This window comes from Mytilus galloprovincialis, chromosome 14, assembly GCF_965363235.1.
Source record: "Mytilus galloprovincialis chromosome 14, xbMytGall1.hap1.1, whole genome shotgun sequence".
Taxonomy (NCBI): Eukaryota; Metazoa; Mollusca; class Bivalvia; order Mytilida; family Mytilidae; genus Mytilus; species Mytilus galloprovincialis.
In genome coordinates, this window is record NC_134851.1 from 32,387,843 (window position 1) to 32,403,436 (window position 15,594).

Here is a 15,594-nt window from a genome sequence, read left to right on the forward strand (position 1 = left end):
TATTCTGTTATAACAGTTGTGGAAATATTAAGGTTCTCAGTGATCAAAAGTAGTGTTTGTCACACAGGATAAATATTGTATCTAACTTGATGCAGTGGTATAATCTATATAACAGATCAGAAAAAGAATGAATCGGGATGAATTAGAGAAAATGGTTTAGACGAAACGCACGTCTGGCGTACTAAATTATAATCCTGGTACCTTTGATAACTATTCTACATGATTACAGAGATTACACCTGATGTCATTGAATTCAATATTAGGAATTTTACAAATTTATGTTTTGGAATATTAATAATATTTTTTTTTAATTTTTATAGGCGATGAAAAGGGACACACATATATCTACAGCTTTCACATTGGAAATGTTTACTGCAGAATGTTGTGAAGCATTTATTGCCAAGGTAAATAACATTATGTATTCAATTATAAACACACAGGGTACTGTGGATTCATCCAATTTTGGTGATACAAATTTTTGTTATTTAAGAAAAAAATATTAGGGTTTGTAAATTTAACAGGGATAAGAGGCATTGTATTTATTAAATTATAGGTTGTTTTATCTTTCATAGAATTTGTAAGAATTATAAGTAAAATAAAGATTTTTGTTTATTTGGTGGTCAGGGTCTTAAAAATGTGTTCTCCATTCCCCTCATGGGTTTTAACTTTGACCAGTCCCATACCTAGTGTTTCCTACAGGTGGTTTTGGCATGTAATGGCGCCCTGCCGCGATTTCTCGACGCCCTGCCCTTTTTGGGGAAAAAAATTGGCGCCCTGCCCTAATTTTGTCGAAATTCCTGACGCCATGCCTTTATCGTCGTAATTAACAACCGGTACTGAAAGACATATTTTATGAATACCGCTCGAGTTATTTCCCTTCAAACGTAAACAAAAGTTCACTAGGTCGCCATTTTGTAAACGATTTCGTAATCAATTGAATAGTGAATACAGATACTAATCACGTGTCCTGATTGTATCCCCCAAGTCCCAGAAACATCGTTTTGCCTAGAAGATTAATGATAAAACATCGATGTGATGCTAGCTTAGATAAATTTTTTTGACATCTGATAGATTTCTAATTTACATAATTTATCATTGTTTGCATGGTTGAACAAGCCAATGAACGGCGATCATGAGACATTTGTCAAATTGAAAAGTAAAAATTCTTTGCAAACTATTTTTTAAATACAAATGCTTGACTGTACCTTAAATGAAATAAATAAAAATCCAAACTAAATTATAAAAAGCAGAATAATCCAGAAAATAAATGAATTCCTTGATCAAATGTTTTCTTTTGTTTACAAACATGTCACATGATCATTTTAGGCGGGAAAAATACTTGGGAAAACACCTAAGTAACAGACAACTATGTCTGGCTATTTATAGACATTTAAAATAAACAGCTGATATGGTAGTGCCATGAAAGTAGTAAAACTTGGTGTATCTTTATTAATTTAATTTGGAAAAGGGTGTAGAGGGGAAGGGGTTAATTTGTAAAGTTATTTTTTTTTTGTAATTTAATAAATTTTGGTTACTAAAAATGACCCTGGATATCAGGGAATGTGTCAACCTGTTTTTAGGGAAAAAAAGGAGGATTTGTCAATGACAATTGATATGACCAAAGCAATATTTTTATATACATGTATATGACATAGTTCTTTCTTGTTTTTAAACAGTTTTAAAGAACTGATTTTGTTTTTAATTGTGTTTATTGTTTTAAATATTTCATATATATATGTTTTAAACACTTTTTCTTGTTTAACAATTTGTTTTAATGATTGATTACAGATGTATATGTCCTTTTTATAGTATTAAACTAGTATGTTTTAAATGAATCCATTTTATAGAAATTGCCTGTTTATGTTAAGTAAGTGCCCTAAAATTGTTGTCCATCGCACTTAATGTGCCCTCTGAGCTAACAATTACCCTGCCCTTTTTAAAAGCTGCATACTTTTCAAAATCACCATGAGGGATTTTAAGCTTTAAAGATGACCTTATTTTAGTTAATTGTCATCATGGTCATAAATGCTTTTTAATCAACTTCTACATTGATTGAATGAGTATGAATGTGCTTACATACCCTTATAACTTATTTGAATGCCTATTTTGAGGTGTTCAGTCTTAATTAAGTAAAGAAATTCAAAATTAAGGTCAGCAAGCAACTCTGAATCGGGATATCCCAATGAATGGGGATATCCCAATAAATCGTGATAGTTGAAATTTATTTTTATTTTGCATCTAATTCACCATTGCTATGTGTAAATTCATTATAAAGGTGAAAGATGCCAGGGATCAAAGATCTGCAATAAAGGTAACAGGATGACAGGCATATTAAACCTGTAGTATATAACTATAATGGTCAAAACAGGTTTTTAACAGTTCTTTACTTCACTTGAGGGTATTAATGGTGTTTTTAACATGTACATGTAATTGTGCATGTCAAATAGAACATGCAAAAAGCTATGTAATTACAAAAATTTAGTTTTGATTTGAAAAATTTTATAAATTATTTTATTATCTAGAATTTGTTTAAGCAGACTTGTTGTTACAGAATTTAACTCATTACTATGATTAAAGTTTATCATGTACAAATATGAATTATTAAAAAAAAAAAGTTAATTCGGTAAAGAAAACATATTTATTAAATTTTATTATACTTTTTGTTGACGGAAATGTATATGTGTTTTATTAAGTTAAGGATACTTATTATGTATATAAAATATTTTTAAATCATTTTAAATAGAAAATTTCTGTAATGGTTAGACTTTTGGAAGGTATTTTATATATTTATATTGTTTTGAAAACTTGAAATCAGAATTTATAAAAATAAAATTAAAAAAATCCAAAATAATCTAAAACATTATTAGGTTTTTTAAGAAATACATAAAAAAATCAATAATTTAAGTGTTTTAAATACTTTAATTTATAATAATTTAATTCCTTTTAATTGTAAACACATGCTAAATTTTACAAGTGAAGAGAAGACATTAAATTAGTTTTTTATGCCCCACCTACGATAGTAGAGGGGCATTATGTTTTCTGGTCTGTGCGTCCGTCCGTCCGTCCGTTCGTTCGTCCGTTCGTTCGTCCGTCTGTCCCGCTTCAGGTTAAAGTTTTTGGTCAAGGTAGTTTTTGATGAAGTTGAAGTCCAATCGACTTCAAACTTAGTATACATGTTCCCTATGATATGATCTTTTTAATTTTAATGCCAAATTAGAGGGTTTACCCCAATTTCACGGTCCACTGAACATAGAAAATGATAGTGCGAGTGGGGCATTCGTGTACTGGGGACACATTCTTGTTTAGTATATAAACTTATAGTATATTTATTCTCCTTATTAATGAAGGTAAATTTCTTAACATACATATACCTTACTCCATCATCCTTGGTAAATTGGATTCATATAATTACCGGTAATTGATTTTTAGTAGTGTTTAACAACTGGTGTCAAATATTTCATGCATATACCATGTATATAGTACAGGAAGAAACAAGCAATATATCTAATGTTCTGAAATTGATTGAAGATGAAGATCTAGAAATTTGGACTTACATTGAAAAAAAGAGCATCTTCATGATTAATTTGAATAATGGTATTCTGGCTCTAAATGTGCAATATTAGTAATCTTATTGCTTCAAATCAACACATATTTTTCAAAAAAATCTTCTACCTTTACAAAACATTTATTGCACTTAATTGGTGCTCTTCTTCTTATATGTTTTTACAAAAGATTTTTTTTTCCTTTTAAAAAGACATTAATTTTGATAATTGACACCAGTATAAATTTGGATGATACAACGTTTTCCTAGTATCACACTACATGTAGGTAAAGAACAACTGGAAAATGTTATTTTTATACTTATCCAATTCATTTGTGATGGAGTAAGGAGAAAATCTTAATCAACCCTAGGCTAGAGAGGATAAATTATATCTTGTAACATATTATAAATACTTTAAAAATGGTTGTAGTAATTTGCTTATTCATACAGTGCTTGTTTTTTTTTACAAAGAGAGATTTTGATACTTCTATTTTACCTGCCTCTGTAACTATTTGCCAATTCCCTGTGCCTCCCTTAAAAAAAAAAGTTTATAGAATAGTTTATGTAGTTCAATAATACCAATATGACAAAAATTTAGAATTTTGTTACTTTTTAGTGGAATATTTTACTTTATTCTCCATAGATTGAGCATTTGTATATTTCTAAGTATAATGTGGGAGAAAACATTTAAGCATTATTTGTAAATATAGAACTAGCTTATCTACTACAAATTAAATGTGATGTTCAACTCTGGAACTTTTCTATGAAAAAAATAGGTCTGTATTTTGCCTTTCTACTGGTACCTGGTGTCTCTTGCATAGAGCGTTTTTGACACTTTTAAAAATTCTCCCTTTTTAGCTCACCTGGCCCGAAGGGCCAAGTGAGCTTTTCCCATCAATTTGCGTCCATCACGTCGTCGTTAACTTTTACAAAAATCTTCTCCTGAAACTACTTGGCCAAATTAAATAAAACTTGGCCACAATCATCATTGGGGTATCTAGTTTAAAAACTGTGTCCGGTGACCTGGCCAACAAACCAAGATGGCCACCATGACTAAAAATAGAACATAGGGGTAAAATGCAGTTTTTTGGCCTATAACTCAAAAACCAAAGCATTTAGAGCAAATTTGACAGGGGTCAAATTGTTTATCAGGTCAAGATATATCTGCCCTCAAATTTTCAGATGAATCGGACAACCTGTTGTTGGGTTGCTGCCCCTGAATTGGTAGTTTTAAGGAAAGTTTGCTGTTTTTGGTTATTATCATGAATATTATTATAAATAGAGATAAACTGTAAACAGCAATAATGTTCTGCAAAGTAAGATTTACAAATAAGTCAACATGACCGAAATGGTCAGTTGACCCCTTTAGGAGTTATTGCCCTTTATAGTCAATTTTTAACAATTTTTCATAAATCTTAGTAATCTTTTACAAAAATCTTCTCCTCTGAAACTACTGGGCAAAATTAATCCAAACTTGGCCACACTCATCTTTGGGGTATCTAGTTTAAAAAATATGTCCGGTGACCCGTCCATCAAACCAAGATGGCCGCCACAGCTAAAAATAGAACATAGGGGTAAAATGCAGTTTTTGGCTTATAACTAAAAAACCAATGCATTTAGAGCAAATCTGACATTGGGGTAAAATTGTTTTTCAGGTCAAGATTTATCTGCCCTATAATTTTCAGATGAATCGGACAACCTGTTGTTGGGTTGCTGCCCCTGAATTGGTTATTTTAAGGAAATTTTGCTGTTTTTAGTTATCATCTTGAATATTATTATAGAAAGAGATAAACTTAAAACAGCAATAATGTTCAGCAAAGTAAGATTTACAAATAAGTCAACATGACCGAAATGGTCAATTGACCCCCTAAGTAGTTATTGTCCTTTATACTAGTAGTCAATTTTTAACAATTTTAATAAAATTTGTAAATTTTTACTTACATTTTCCACTGAAACTACTGGGCCAAGTTCATTATAGATAGAGATAATTGTAAGCAGCAAGAATGTTTAGTTAAGTAAGATATACAAACACATCACCATCACCAAAACACAATTTTGTCATGAATCCATCTGCTTCCTTTGTTTAATATTCACATAGACCAAGGTGAGCGACACAGGCTCTTTAGAGCCTCTAGTTTGTTTTGTCTGCTATTTAAGTGTAGCACTTGAGACATAAATGAAATAATCTCAGATTACCTACTTATTGTATTTCTATGACAGCTTAGAGGAGCTTCTATTGGTTTTTTTTTGAAGAATTTATTACTTTTAATGTATTTCTATTTTATCCAGAAATAGGGTCAATAATTAAAAAATAATTATATACCGTATGCAATTGTAGGTTTTTTACTTCTATTAATTTTAAGGTATGCAGCATCTTTTACACTTGCTGTAAAAATTATAGCAGAAATTTTATTTCCAAACTAATTTATTTATTTTTAATTCTATTTTTATTTATATATAATGTAATTATTTAGTTTTATTTATTTTGCAGGTAAAGAAACTAAGATGACATTGCAAGACAATAAAACAACCATATAATAAAGCAAGAAGTCTCTAAACATTTGAATATTCATATTTATTTGCTATCGTGTATTGTGATTTGCATTTTCATAAAAAAACCAAGTGATTTATATATATTTATGATTTTTTGTCCATCCCAATATGAATTGTATTTATTGAGTGGTGATTCCTCTAGATCTTTATTATGAAAAATAAGGAGATGTGCAATGATTGCCAAAGGCACTGGCGGATCCAGAAATTTTCATAAGTGGGGGCCCATTGACTGCCTAAGAGGGGGCCCACTCTGGTCATGCTATAGTGATTCCCTATATTTGCAACCAGATTTTTCCAAGAAAAGGGGGGGGGGGGGGGGGCCAGGCCCCCCTCTAAATCCGCCTCTAAAAAGGACAACTATACACCAAAGTCAAAATGAAGTGAATGTAAACAATAATAGGAAACTGTACAGCCTTCAACAATGAGAAAAACCCATACCATACAAACAACTTTAAAAGGCTGTGACATGAAAAATGTGAAAAATTTCAATTAAAAAAACTAGGGGCCTTATTTTTGATAAAACAACTTACAAAGAAAATATAATGGGCATGGACAAATGATAACTACTAAACAATGATATGCTTATGACTCTCTCTACATTCTATCAAGGGTGACATTGTTTATTAACTTGTCTGTAGCTATTTATAAGTCTATGGTTTACCGTTGTATGTATTTTACTTTTAGTATATATTTGTTTAGGGGCCAGCCAGGCGAGTAGGTACGTTTACGTCAAAACGCCCGGGCGTACACTTGAATTCCATAAAAAAAAATATTTCAATTTAAAAATAAAAAGAACTGGTCAAATGCACATAAGCCTTGTACTTATTTCTTCAATTTGGAATAAAAGGGACGAAATTTTATTTTAAACCAAATATTATCATATCATATATTTGTTTATTTTCTGTAAAAGTCTGAAAGTATTGTGCAAACTTTTACTGCAAACTTTCTTTTGTTCAAAGCAATTAATTATCTGATGAGATTTGATATAATTATGTGGTTTGCATTTATGTTGCGCTTGTATTTTATGTTGCGAAAGCGAAACCTAGCGCTCTTAAATTTCGTCGGTGGCGTCAATATTTAGATTCAGTATATGGTTACATTTTTTTTTAATTAATATAACTTTTTCAAACCTTCCTGAAATTTACGAAAGTTGGTCAGAAACTGTTTATGATCAAAAGAGTATCCAGAACAAAATGATGAAGTATATATGTTAATGTTCCAGTGTTTTACGGATAAATTATTTTTTCATTCGCAGTTTTAAAACAAGTAGTTATAATACAGTTTGGGGTTAAAGATTTTTACACATATAAATACATTGTCAAAAGTACATCGAATTTTGTGAAAGTTCGGAAGAAGCTTTTTTTTCATTTATTTTGGTTTGTTTTTCAGTTCTATACTGAGTGACAGTCTGGGAAATTCTTTCCGTGATAAACTTATGAACCTCCATAGTTCTCATGAACATTGGGCAGACGTTTAACGTTAGCTACGCCACTGATTTTTTGCTAAATAGATGCAATTTGGGTTCTCGGTGCAGATTGGGTACCGTTACGTTATATTCCAGATCGAGAAAAAATATCTAAAGAAAAAGGAATGATTTGTTTAAAGTAAAGTGAAGAGACAGAAGGGAATTGTATTCAGTAAACAAAGCATGTGTTTACAAATTATTATCTGAGACGTGTTCCAAAGTTAGGATGATTAGGTGTCAAAAAGGTCGGACGAAAAGTGCGATATATCTTAAGTTAAGAGAGCTTCGACAACACGAATTAGGACAACAAAGTGTCATAAGATGGTCTTATGAAAAGTCCTAATCCTAAGATAGCTTCGCATGAGAACAACATCCCAGGTTACCACAGAACTCTTTACGAATTTTAATATTGCACCTGAACATCTCTGAAAATTAATTATTTCATGTTCATTAACAATGTATTTTTTTGGTCAATTGAATGCTTTACCCCACGGCTTCTTTTAAACATATTTCAAAGTAATTGGTTTGGACATTTTCTCTCTGACCAGTATGTTCTAAATTAGCACAATGAATAAAATTAAACATAAAAAATAAACCATTTAGATTCTAAAGTATGTTGCTATAGAGTTTTATTAATGACAGGAATCGTATCTCATTCTTGATAACCCGATACCTTTTTGGGACTTTGTTAAAATTTTACACCTGTTTATCTTTATTTTACTTATAAATGACGTTAGTTTTTCTTTCAGTTAACATTACATACAGTCTGCAGTTAAAGTTTTTAAAACATTTATAAGATTCATAAACTATCCTGGATTTTTACCAAACTTTGACAGTAGCTTCTTACAATCAAAAGATAGTATCGAGAGGAATATTTTTAATGATTTTTTTCCCCTCATTTCTGTTGAGCCTGTGATTAACATCAAAAGTAGGCGAGACACTTGATTCCGCAGAACCCTTACAAAATTTTATAGATAGATCTTCATTGAATCAAAAAATATGTCAAATGATTTCAAAATTTATTACATGTAATATTTGAAACTAATTTGAATTGACACTGTATCAGTGATGATAGTCAAGGTCAACACTGCATCAGTGAAGGCCAAACTGTGTGAGGGATGAATATCTAGTCAAGGTCGTTAAACACTTCCATCATCAGTGAAGGTTGTCAAGGTAAACATTCTCCTCTTGGATGATTATCTCCAATTACTTATAAAATTGTTAGATGTTTGATTGGATGATATCAAATGTTTTCATAGAAAACAGGGAAAAATGCTGAAGTCAATTAAATATAGTCCTGGCCATTCTGACTGATGCTAATCACATTGCTGAGACAGAATGTGATGAAATCATCAACCAGTTTAAACAGTTTAGGGGAACAATACTTAATAGTGTAGCAAGCTCAGATTTTTCCTCTTTCACAGTTTCTGATAACTTAAATAGATTAGATACATTCTGGTATAACTATTTAAATGGATCTTCTTAAAGATCTCACTGAAAATTTTTTAAGATTTTGCTGCTTTTGTCACATGGACAAGTTTCAGTTGAAAGAGGATTTTCTTATAATAAAGAAATAATGGTTGATAGCATGTCTGAGCATTGTCTTAAATCCCAGAGAATTATTGTTGACAATATAAAGCATGTAGGTGGGATTCAAAACATCCAAATGGATAAGCCAATGTTAATAGCAGTCTAAAGTGTCAGACAGAGATATTATGCTTACTTAGATAAGAGGAAAAAAGATAAAGAAAGGGAGGAGAAATCCAAAAAGTGGAAGAGTGTATTGGAGGAAATTCAAGAAATAGGTGCAAAGAAGAAAAGATTTGACAAAGATATAACTGCTTTGGAAAGTTCTGCTGTTGAATTTGCAGACAAAACAGAAAAACAGGGAAAATTGACACTACTAGCAAAGTCAAATGCTTTGAGAAGAGCAGCTAAAGAAAAAGGAGAAACTGTTATAGAAATGGACAGCCGTCTACAAGCAAATTACAAAGAACTCTCAATTCAACACTAAGAACTATACTTTTACTACATAATTCAATTGATTAAAATATTTCAAAACTTGAATAGATACTTTTATACTGATGTGTAGGTCATCCTCTTTCAAAGAATCTCTATTTTACCCTTTGGTTTTCTGTTTTTCTGGGTATGGAAATTTCATAAAACATCCTTGAAAAGTCATGGAATAGTCCTTGAAAAATGGAACAAAAAGGTGTATAAACCCCCTGATGACAGTCAAGGTCAACACTGCATCAGGGAAGGCCCAACCGTGTGAGGGATGAATATCCAATCAAGGTCATTAAACACTTCAATAATTAGTGAAGGTTGTCAAGGTAAACACTCTCATGGATGGTAGTCAAGGTCAACACTGTCTCGGTGAAGGTTGTTAATGTAAACGCTCTCTCATTGATGGTAGTCGAGGTCAAAACTGTCTCGGTGAAGGTTGTCAAGGTAAACACTCTCAATGATGATAGTCAAGGTCAACAATGTATCAGAGATGGTTGTCAGGGTGATCACTGTCTCATGGATGATAGTTAAGGTCAACACTGTATCAGGGATGGTTGTCAAGGTAAACCTTCTCTCATGGATAATAGTCAAGGTCAACACTGTCTTAGTGAAGGTTGTCAAGGTTAACACGCTCTGATGGATGGTAGTCAAGGTTAACACTGTCTCATTGAAGGTTGTCAAGGTGAACTCTGTCTCGGTGAAGGTTGTCAAGGTAAACAATCTCTAATGGATGGTATTCAAGGTCAATACTATCAGTGAAGGTAGTCAAGGTGAACACTGTCTCAGTGAAGGTTGTCAATGTGAACACTCTTTAATGGATGATAATCAAGGTCAATACTATCAGTGAAGGTAGTCAAGGTCAACACTGTCTCAGTGAAGGTTGTCAAGGTAAACACTCTTTAATGGATGATAATCAAGGTTAACACTGTCTCATTGAAGGTTGTCAAGGTCAACACTGTCTTAGTGAAGGTTGTCAAGGTAAACACGCTCTAATGGATGGTAGTCAAGGTTAACACTGTCTCATTGAAGGTTGTCAAGGTGAACACTGTCTCAGTGTAGGTTGTCAAGGTAAACACTCTCTAATGGATGGTAGTTAAGGTCAACACTGTCTCAGTGTAGGTTGTCAAGGTAAACACTCCCTAATGGATGGTAGTTAAGGTCAACACTGTCTCAGTGAAGGTAGTCAAGGTGAACACTGTATCGATGAAGGTTATCAAAATAAACATTCTCTAATGAATGGTAGTCAAGGTCAACACTCTCATGGATGGTAGGTAAGGTCAACACTGTCTCAGTAAAGGTAGTCAAAGTAAACATTATTTCATGCATGTAGTTAATGTAAATGTGAAACCATTCTGAAAAGTCAGTTATAATAGGCACCGACTTGACAAAATGTAAATGTGAAACCATACTGAATAGTCAGTTATAAAAGGCACAGACTTGACAAAATATAAATGTGAAACCATACTGAATAGTCAGTTATAAACTTAAAGGCACCTACTTGACAAAATGTATATGTGAAACCATACTGAATAGTCAGTTATAAAAGGCAACGACTTGACAAAATGTAAATGTGAAACCATACTGACTAGTCAGTTATAAAAAGCACCTACTTGACAAAATGTATATGTGAAACAATACTGAATAGGCAGTTATAAAAGGCAACGACTTGACAAAATGTAAATGTGAAACCATACTGAATAGTCAGTTATAAAAGGCACCTGCTTGACAAAATGTATATGTAAAACCATACTGAATAGTCCGTTATAAAATGCACCGACTTGACAAAATATAAATGTGAAACCATACTGAATAGTCAGTTATAAAAGGCACCTACTTGACAAAATGTAAATGTGAAACCATACTGAATAGTCAGTTATAAAAGGCACCTACTTGACAAAATATAAATGTGAAACCATACTGAATAGTCAGTTATAAAAGGCACCTACTTGACAAAATGTATATGTGAAACCATTCTGAAGAGTCAGTTATAAAAGTTACCGACTTGACAAAATATAAATGTGAAACCATACTGAATTGTCAGTTATAAACTTAAAGGCACCTACTTGACAAAATGTAAAAGAAATTAAGCAAGAAACCCAATGACCAATGTATAAAACAGTAAATGAAAAACAAAAACGACAGACAGCAACAAATAACAACCACTCAATTGCAGACTCCTGACTTGTGACAGACACTTAAATCGTGTAACAGGGTATAAAATAATTGTAAGAGCCTAACCCTTATCCTAGTACAGCACAACATTAGAACAAACAGGAAAACTCAGTTTGGAATGACTTGACTCTTCAGATTGGTACGAGGCACACAAAAACAACTACCAATTAAGACAAAGTACACAATGCACTGATCTGAGAATACTTGCACTTACTGAAAGCTACTTTAAAGCCAATTACAACCAATATACAGATAAGACCGTTGGTTTTCCTTTACAAATGGTTTTACACTAGTCATTATGGGGGCTTTATAGCTTGCTGTTCGTTGTGATTCGAGTCTTTGTGTCGAAGGCCGTACTTTGACTTATAATGGTTTCCTTTTTACAAAATGTGACTTGGATGGAAAGTTGTCTCATTCGCACGACATACCACATCTTCTCATATCGAATAATTAAATTTAAAAAAAAAATTCTGCCAGACCAAAGAGTCACTAGGTACACCAACATAATTTAATGTAAAGACAACACTATGTGCAATGCCAAAATAAAGGTACAACACTGAATGGATTACAATGTACAGAATTATTTTTTCAAACAATTGTATTAAGGTGGTACTCAACACCTTCACTTAAATTAATTTGACTCGTTTAATTTTTATAAAATTTTGACAAAGTATTTACTTTGACCCTTTGACAAAAATATAAAAATTTCAAAAAATACCAACCATTTAATCAGAAAAATTACACTGGTTATATAGCAGTTTGACACACACTAATTTTGATCATTGAGAAGCTTAATATTCCCTTAACAACACAACGTAATTAAAACATTTAGTTGGTTTTACAGAGTTATCTCCCTGTAGTGTTAGGTACCACCTTAAACATTGTGAGAAGAAATTCTTCCAACAGCACTGTTACAATATCAAATATCATGTACTAGGATATGGCGGAAATAAAAATAATTATACATTGCAGCAGTGTTGATTATTTATTGAAATCTAAAAATAAAATTAAAAAAATACACAAACCATTATATATTCCCACTATTAAAATGACCAACTGCATAAAATTATTATTTTACATGTTCTCTTTCAAATCAGTATGAATACATTTCGATCAACACCAAATATAACCAATCTAATTTTCATGAACTAACATCCCCGTGAAGGAACTTTTACTTGATCCATTAGGAGATGCAAGCACATTTTCAGAGTACATTTTAGATGTTTGGATCCAAACATGATCCCCCTTTTTCACTTGACAAAGAACAACTTTAGTTGCAGCAATATTACTAGATGTTGAAATGAATACATGCATGGTGTCTATGATAACGTTGTTCACTCTGAGTTCAGTCTCTATTACTTTACCACTATTAGTGAAGACTGTCCATGAAAAAAAGTACACTCCTGTTACCGGGCACACGAATATTCCATCTCCAGGATTAAAGTTTCCACCTACATCTGTGATCTCGTCGTCAAATTTGACAATGGAGTTTTTATTCAATGTAGTCGAAGAAGACAGTCGAACGAAATATAAGACGTTTTTCTGTCGTTGTTTCGTACCTGTAAATGAATTGGTTACATTTATTTCAGAACGTTTCCAACATACAATTAACGGTGTAAATTTGATCATCGGCTTAGTAATATATCATTGCATATTTAGCGATATAAGACCTCGTATACAACAGTATTCCCCCAGATATTCATTTATAGTGTGTTTCAGATAGGAGTGAAGGTTGGTACCTATTTAAACGTTTAAACCCGCTTCGTTTGTTTGCACCTGTCCTAAATCAGGAACCTGATGTTCAGTAATTGTCGTTTTTTTATGCTGTTCATAAGTGTTTCTCGTTTTTATATATATATATATATTTAGTCTAGACCATTGGTTTTCCCGTTTGAATGGTTTGACTCTAGTCATTTTCGGAACCATTTATAGATTGCTGCTCCGTGTGATCCAAAGCTTTGTGTTGAAGACCGTACTTTGACCTAGTATAATGGTTTACTTTTACAAATTGTGACTAGGATGGAGAGTTGTCTCATTGGCACAAATACCACATCTTTTTATATCTGAAAAAATCCACCTGTTTAACACTTTTCTTATTCAACATACATGTACATGATGAAAGAAAAAGATGAGGTATAATTGTCAATGAGACTATTCTCCAACAGAGATTTATGACTATATGACATAGATGTCAAAGCCGTTTGTAACGACGCTCAAATTTATTGAAATACACTACGTTTGGCAGTGCGGTACGTATAATACATATAAATACGCAGCAATCTTTGGTCGGAATAGGTAGAGGGTCACACTTAATTCAAAAGCCTACCAGCAATACTTTGAGGCCTAAGTTGCACAATCCGTTATTAGACTGTTTATTAAAAAAAATTAAACAATAAGTTTTTTTTTGTGTTATTTAAACTGTTTCAACTATTACCAAATATTTGTTTTTGTTTTAACACTTGTGTCCATATCCAACATATTGTCATTTCCAGTGGAAATTCAAATTTCCCGTCCTTCATCCTAGTTGACCTAGATCTTGAATTAATTACTTATCTTTTATCTCATCTTGATTATGCATGAACTATTTGTCACTGGAGTTATGAAAAACACTGTAACCGCCCTATAGGCTTCATATAACCAATATTTTTAAATTGAGTTCACTACTTAAAAAAATTCCTACTTTCAGTTTTACTTTTACTGAAAAGCAGATTATGTTTTCTGAATCCTAATCATATTATGCACTTTAAATGGTATTTTTAGGCTGTGTATATCCATGAAAGTGATAAGACCAGTATGTTCAGAACTGATTGAAATTTCAAAATTTCTTGCGAACGAAACTACAAATTTAAAAGTACTGGGAAGAATAAGATTGCGTATTAACTCAACTGTGACTGTTTACAATACGTTTCTTTTTTTTTCTTTTTCTTTTTTTTTTTGTTGAAGATTGCAGCAAATGCGTACAAATGACCGCAATCTAATTAAAATGTTGATCTCTGATTACGTTATACTGCATATCAGAGATCAATATTTTAATTAGATTGAAATGACCGATGCACTACATTAAAGCGAGCTGCTTATATTTTACATCCTAAATGTGAAGAAAATCTGATCATCGAATTTGCTTCTGTAAGTGGAAATAACAACATTTTTATTTGTACCACCAGAAAACTGGAAGACAATTACCAATTCGGGCTCTCTTTGTTTCTTTTTTTTAGCCAGAAATATTTTTTCGAGCAAAGCGTACAATTTTATTTAGTGTTTTCAACGCCATTAATCAAATTATTTAACATCATAAGGTATGGGAAATATCCGGATTAAGAATATATTTTTTTTTTTGTTTTTTTGCTTGAACAGAATTTTTCCTTCTTAATCAATTTGGGAATCAGAATATTTGTTTTTATGAAAAAACAACCCCCCCCCCCCCAACCCACAACCCCACAACCCACCCCTCTTGAAGTTAAATTGTCGTTCCTTAATAAAAAACAATGGATTTTTTTTGTGTTGTATGTAAAGTGTGTTTAAAGTTTAATTTTTATTAATATAAATTATAATACATTGACATAATAATTTTCATTTTTTGTTCTTTAGATATACATGTACATGTGGATTTTAAACAAAGTAATATAAACGACACAAATAAAACTAAATGTCAACTGACCTTTTTCTACCATCTCTGTCACATTGTCTAACTTTTCTTTCAAGAATTTAACTTCGTTTCGTAGGAAAGTCAAATCCTGTTCCTCGTTTGTAGAATTTTGAATTGATTTAGTGTATATTCCTACACAGAAAGAAGAAAACAGAAATGCCTTCAAAAGAAACATTTTCAATGCGACTTTTAACAGAGGCAAGTTTCAAC

General features: G+C 31.9%; 1 protein-coding gene across 5 annotated transcripts in view; it reads left to right on the forward strand.

The window, feature by feature from the left end:
* The window catches only part of LOC143059657 (tubulin polyglutamylase complex subunit 1-like), a 28,346-nt gene extending 22,157 nt beyond the window's left edge, over positions 1-6,189 (forward strand). For 3 of the 5 annotated variants that reach the window (XM_076233189.1, XM_076233190.1, XM_076233185.1), the window contains exons 8-10: positions 321-404; positions 2,276-2,311; positions 6,033-6,188. In XM_076233189.1, the coding sequence (XP_076089304.1) occupies positions 321-404; positions 2,276-2,311; positions 6,033-6,050 (138 nt within the window). In that variant the 3' untranslated portion in view covers positions 6,051-6,188. Of the gene's footprint in view, positions 1-320; positions 405-2,275; positions 2,312-6,032 lie in introns of all 5 variants that reach the window. The other 2 variants (XM_076233188.1, XM_076233187.1) reach the window with 2 other exon arrangements.
* Positions 6,190-15,594: the final 9,405 nt, after the last annotated feature.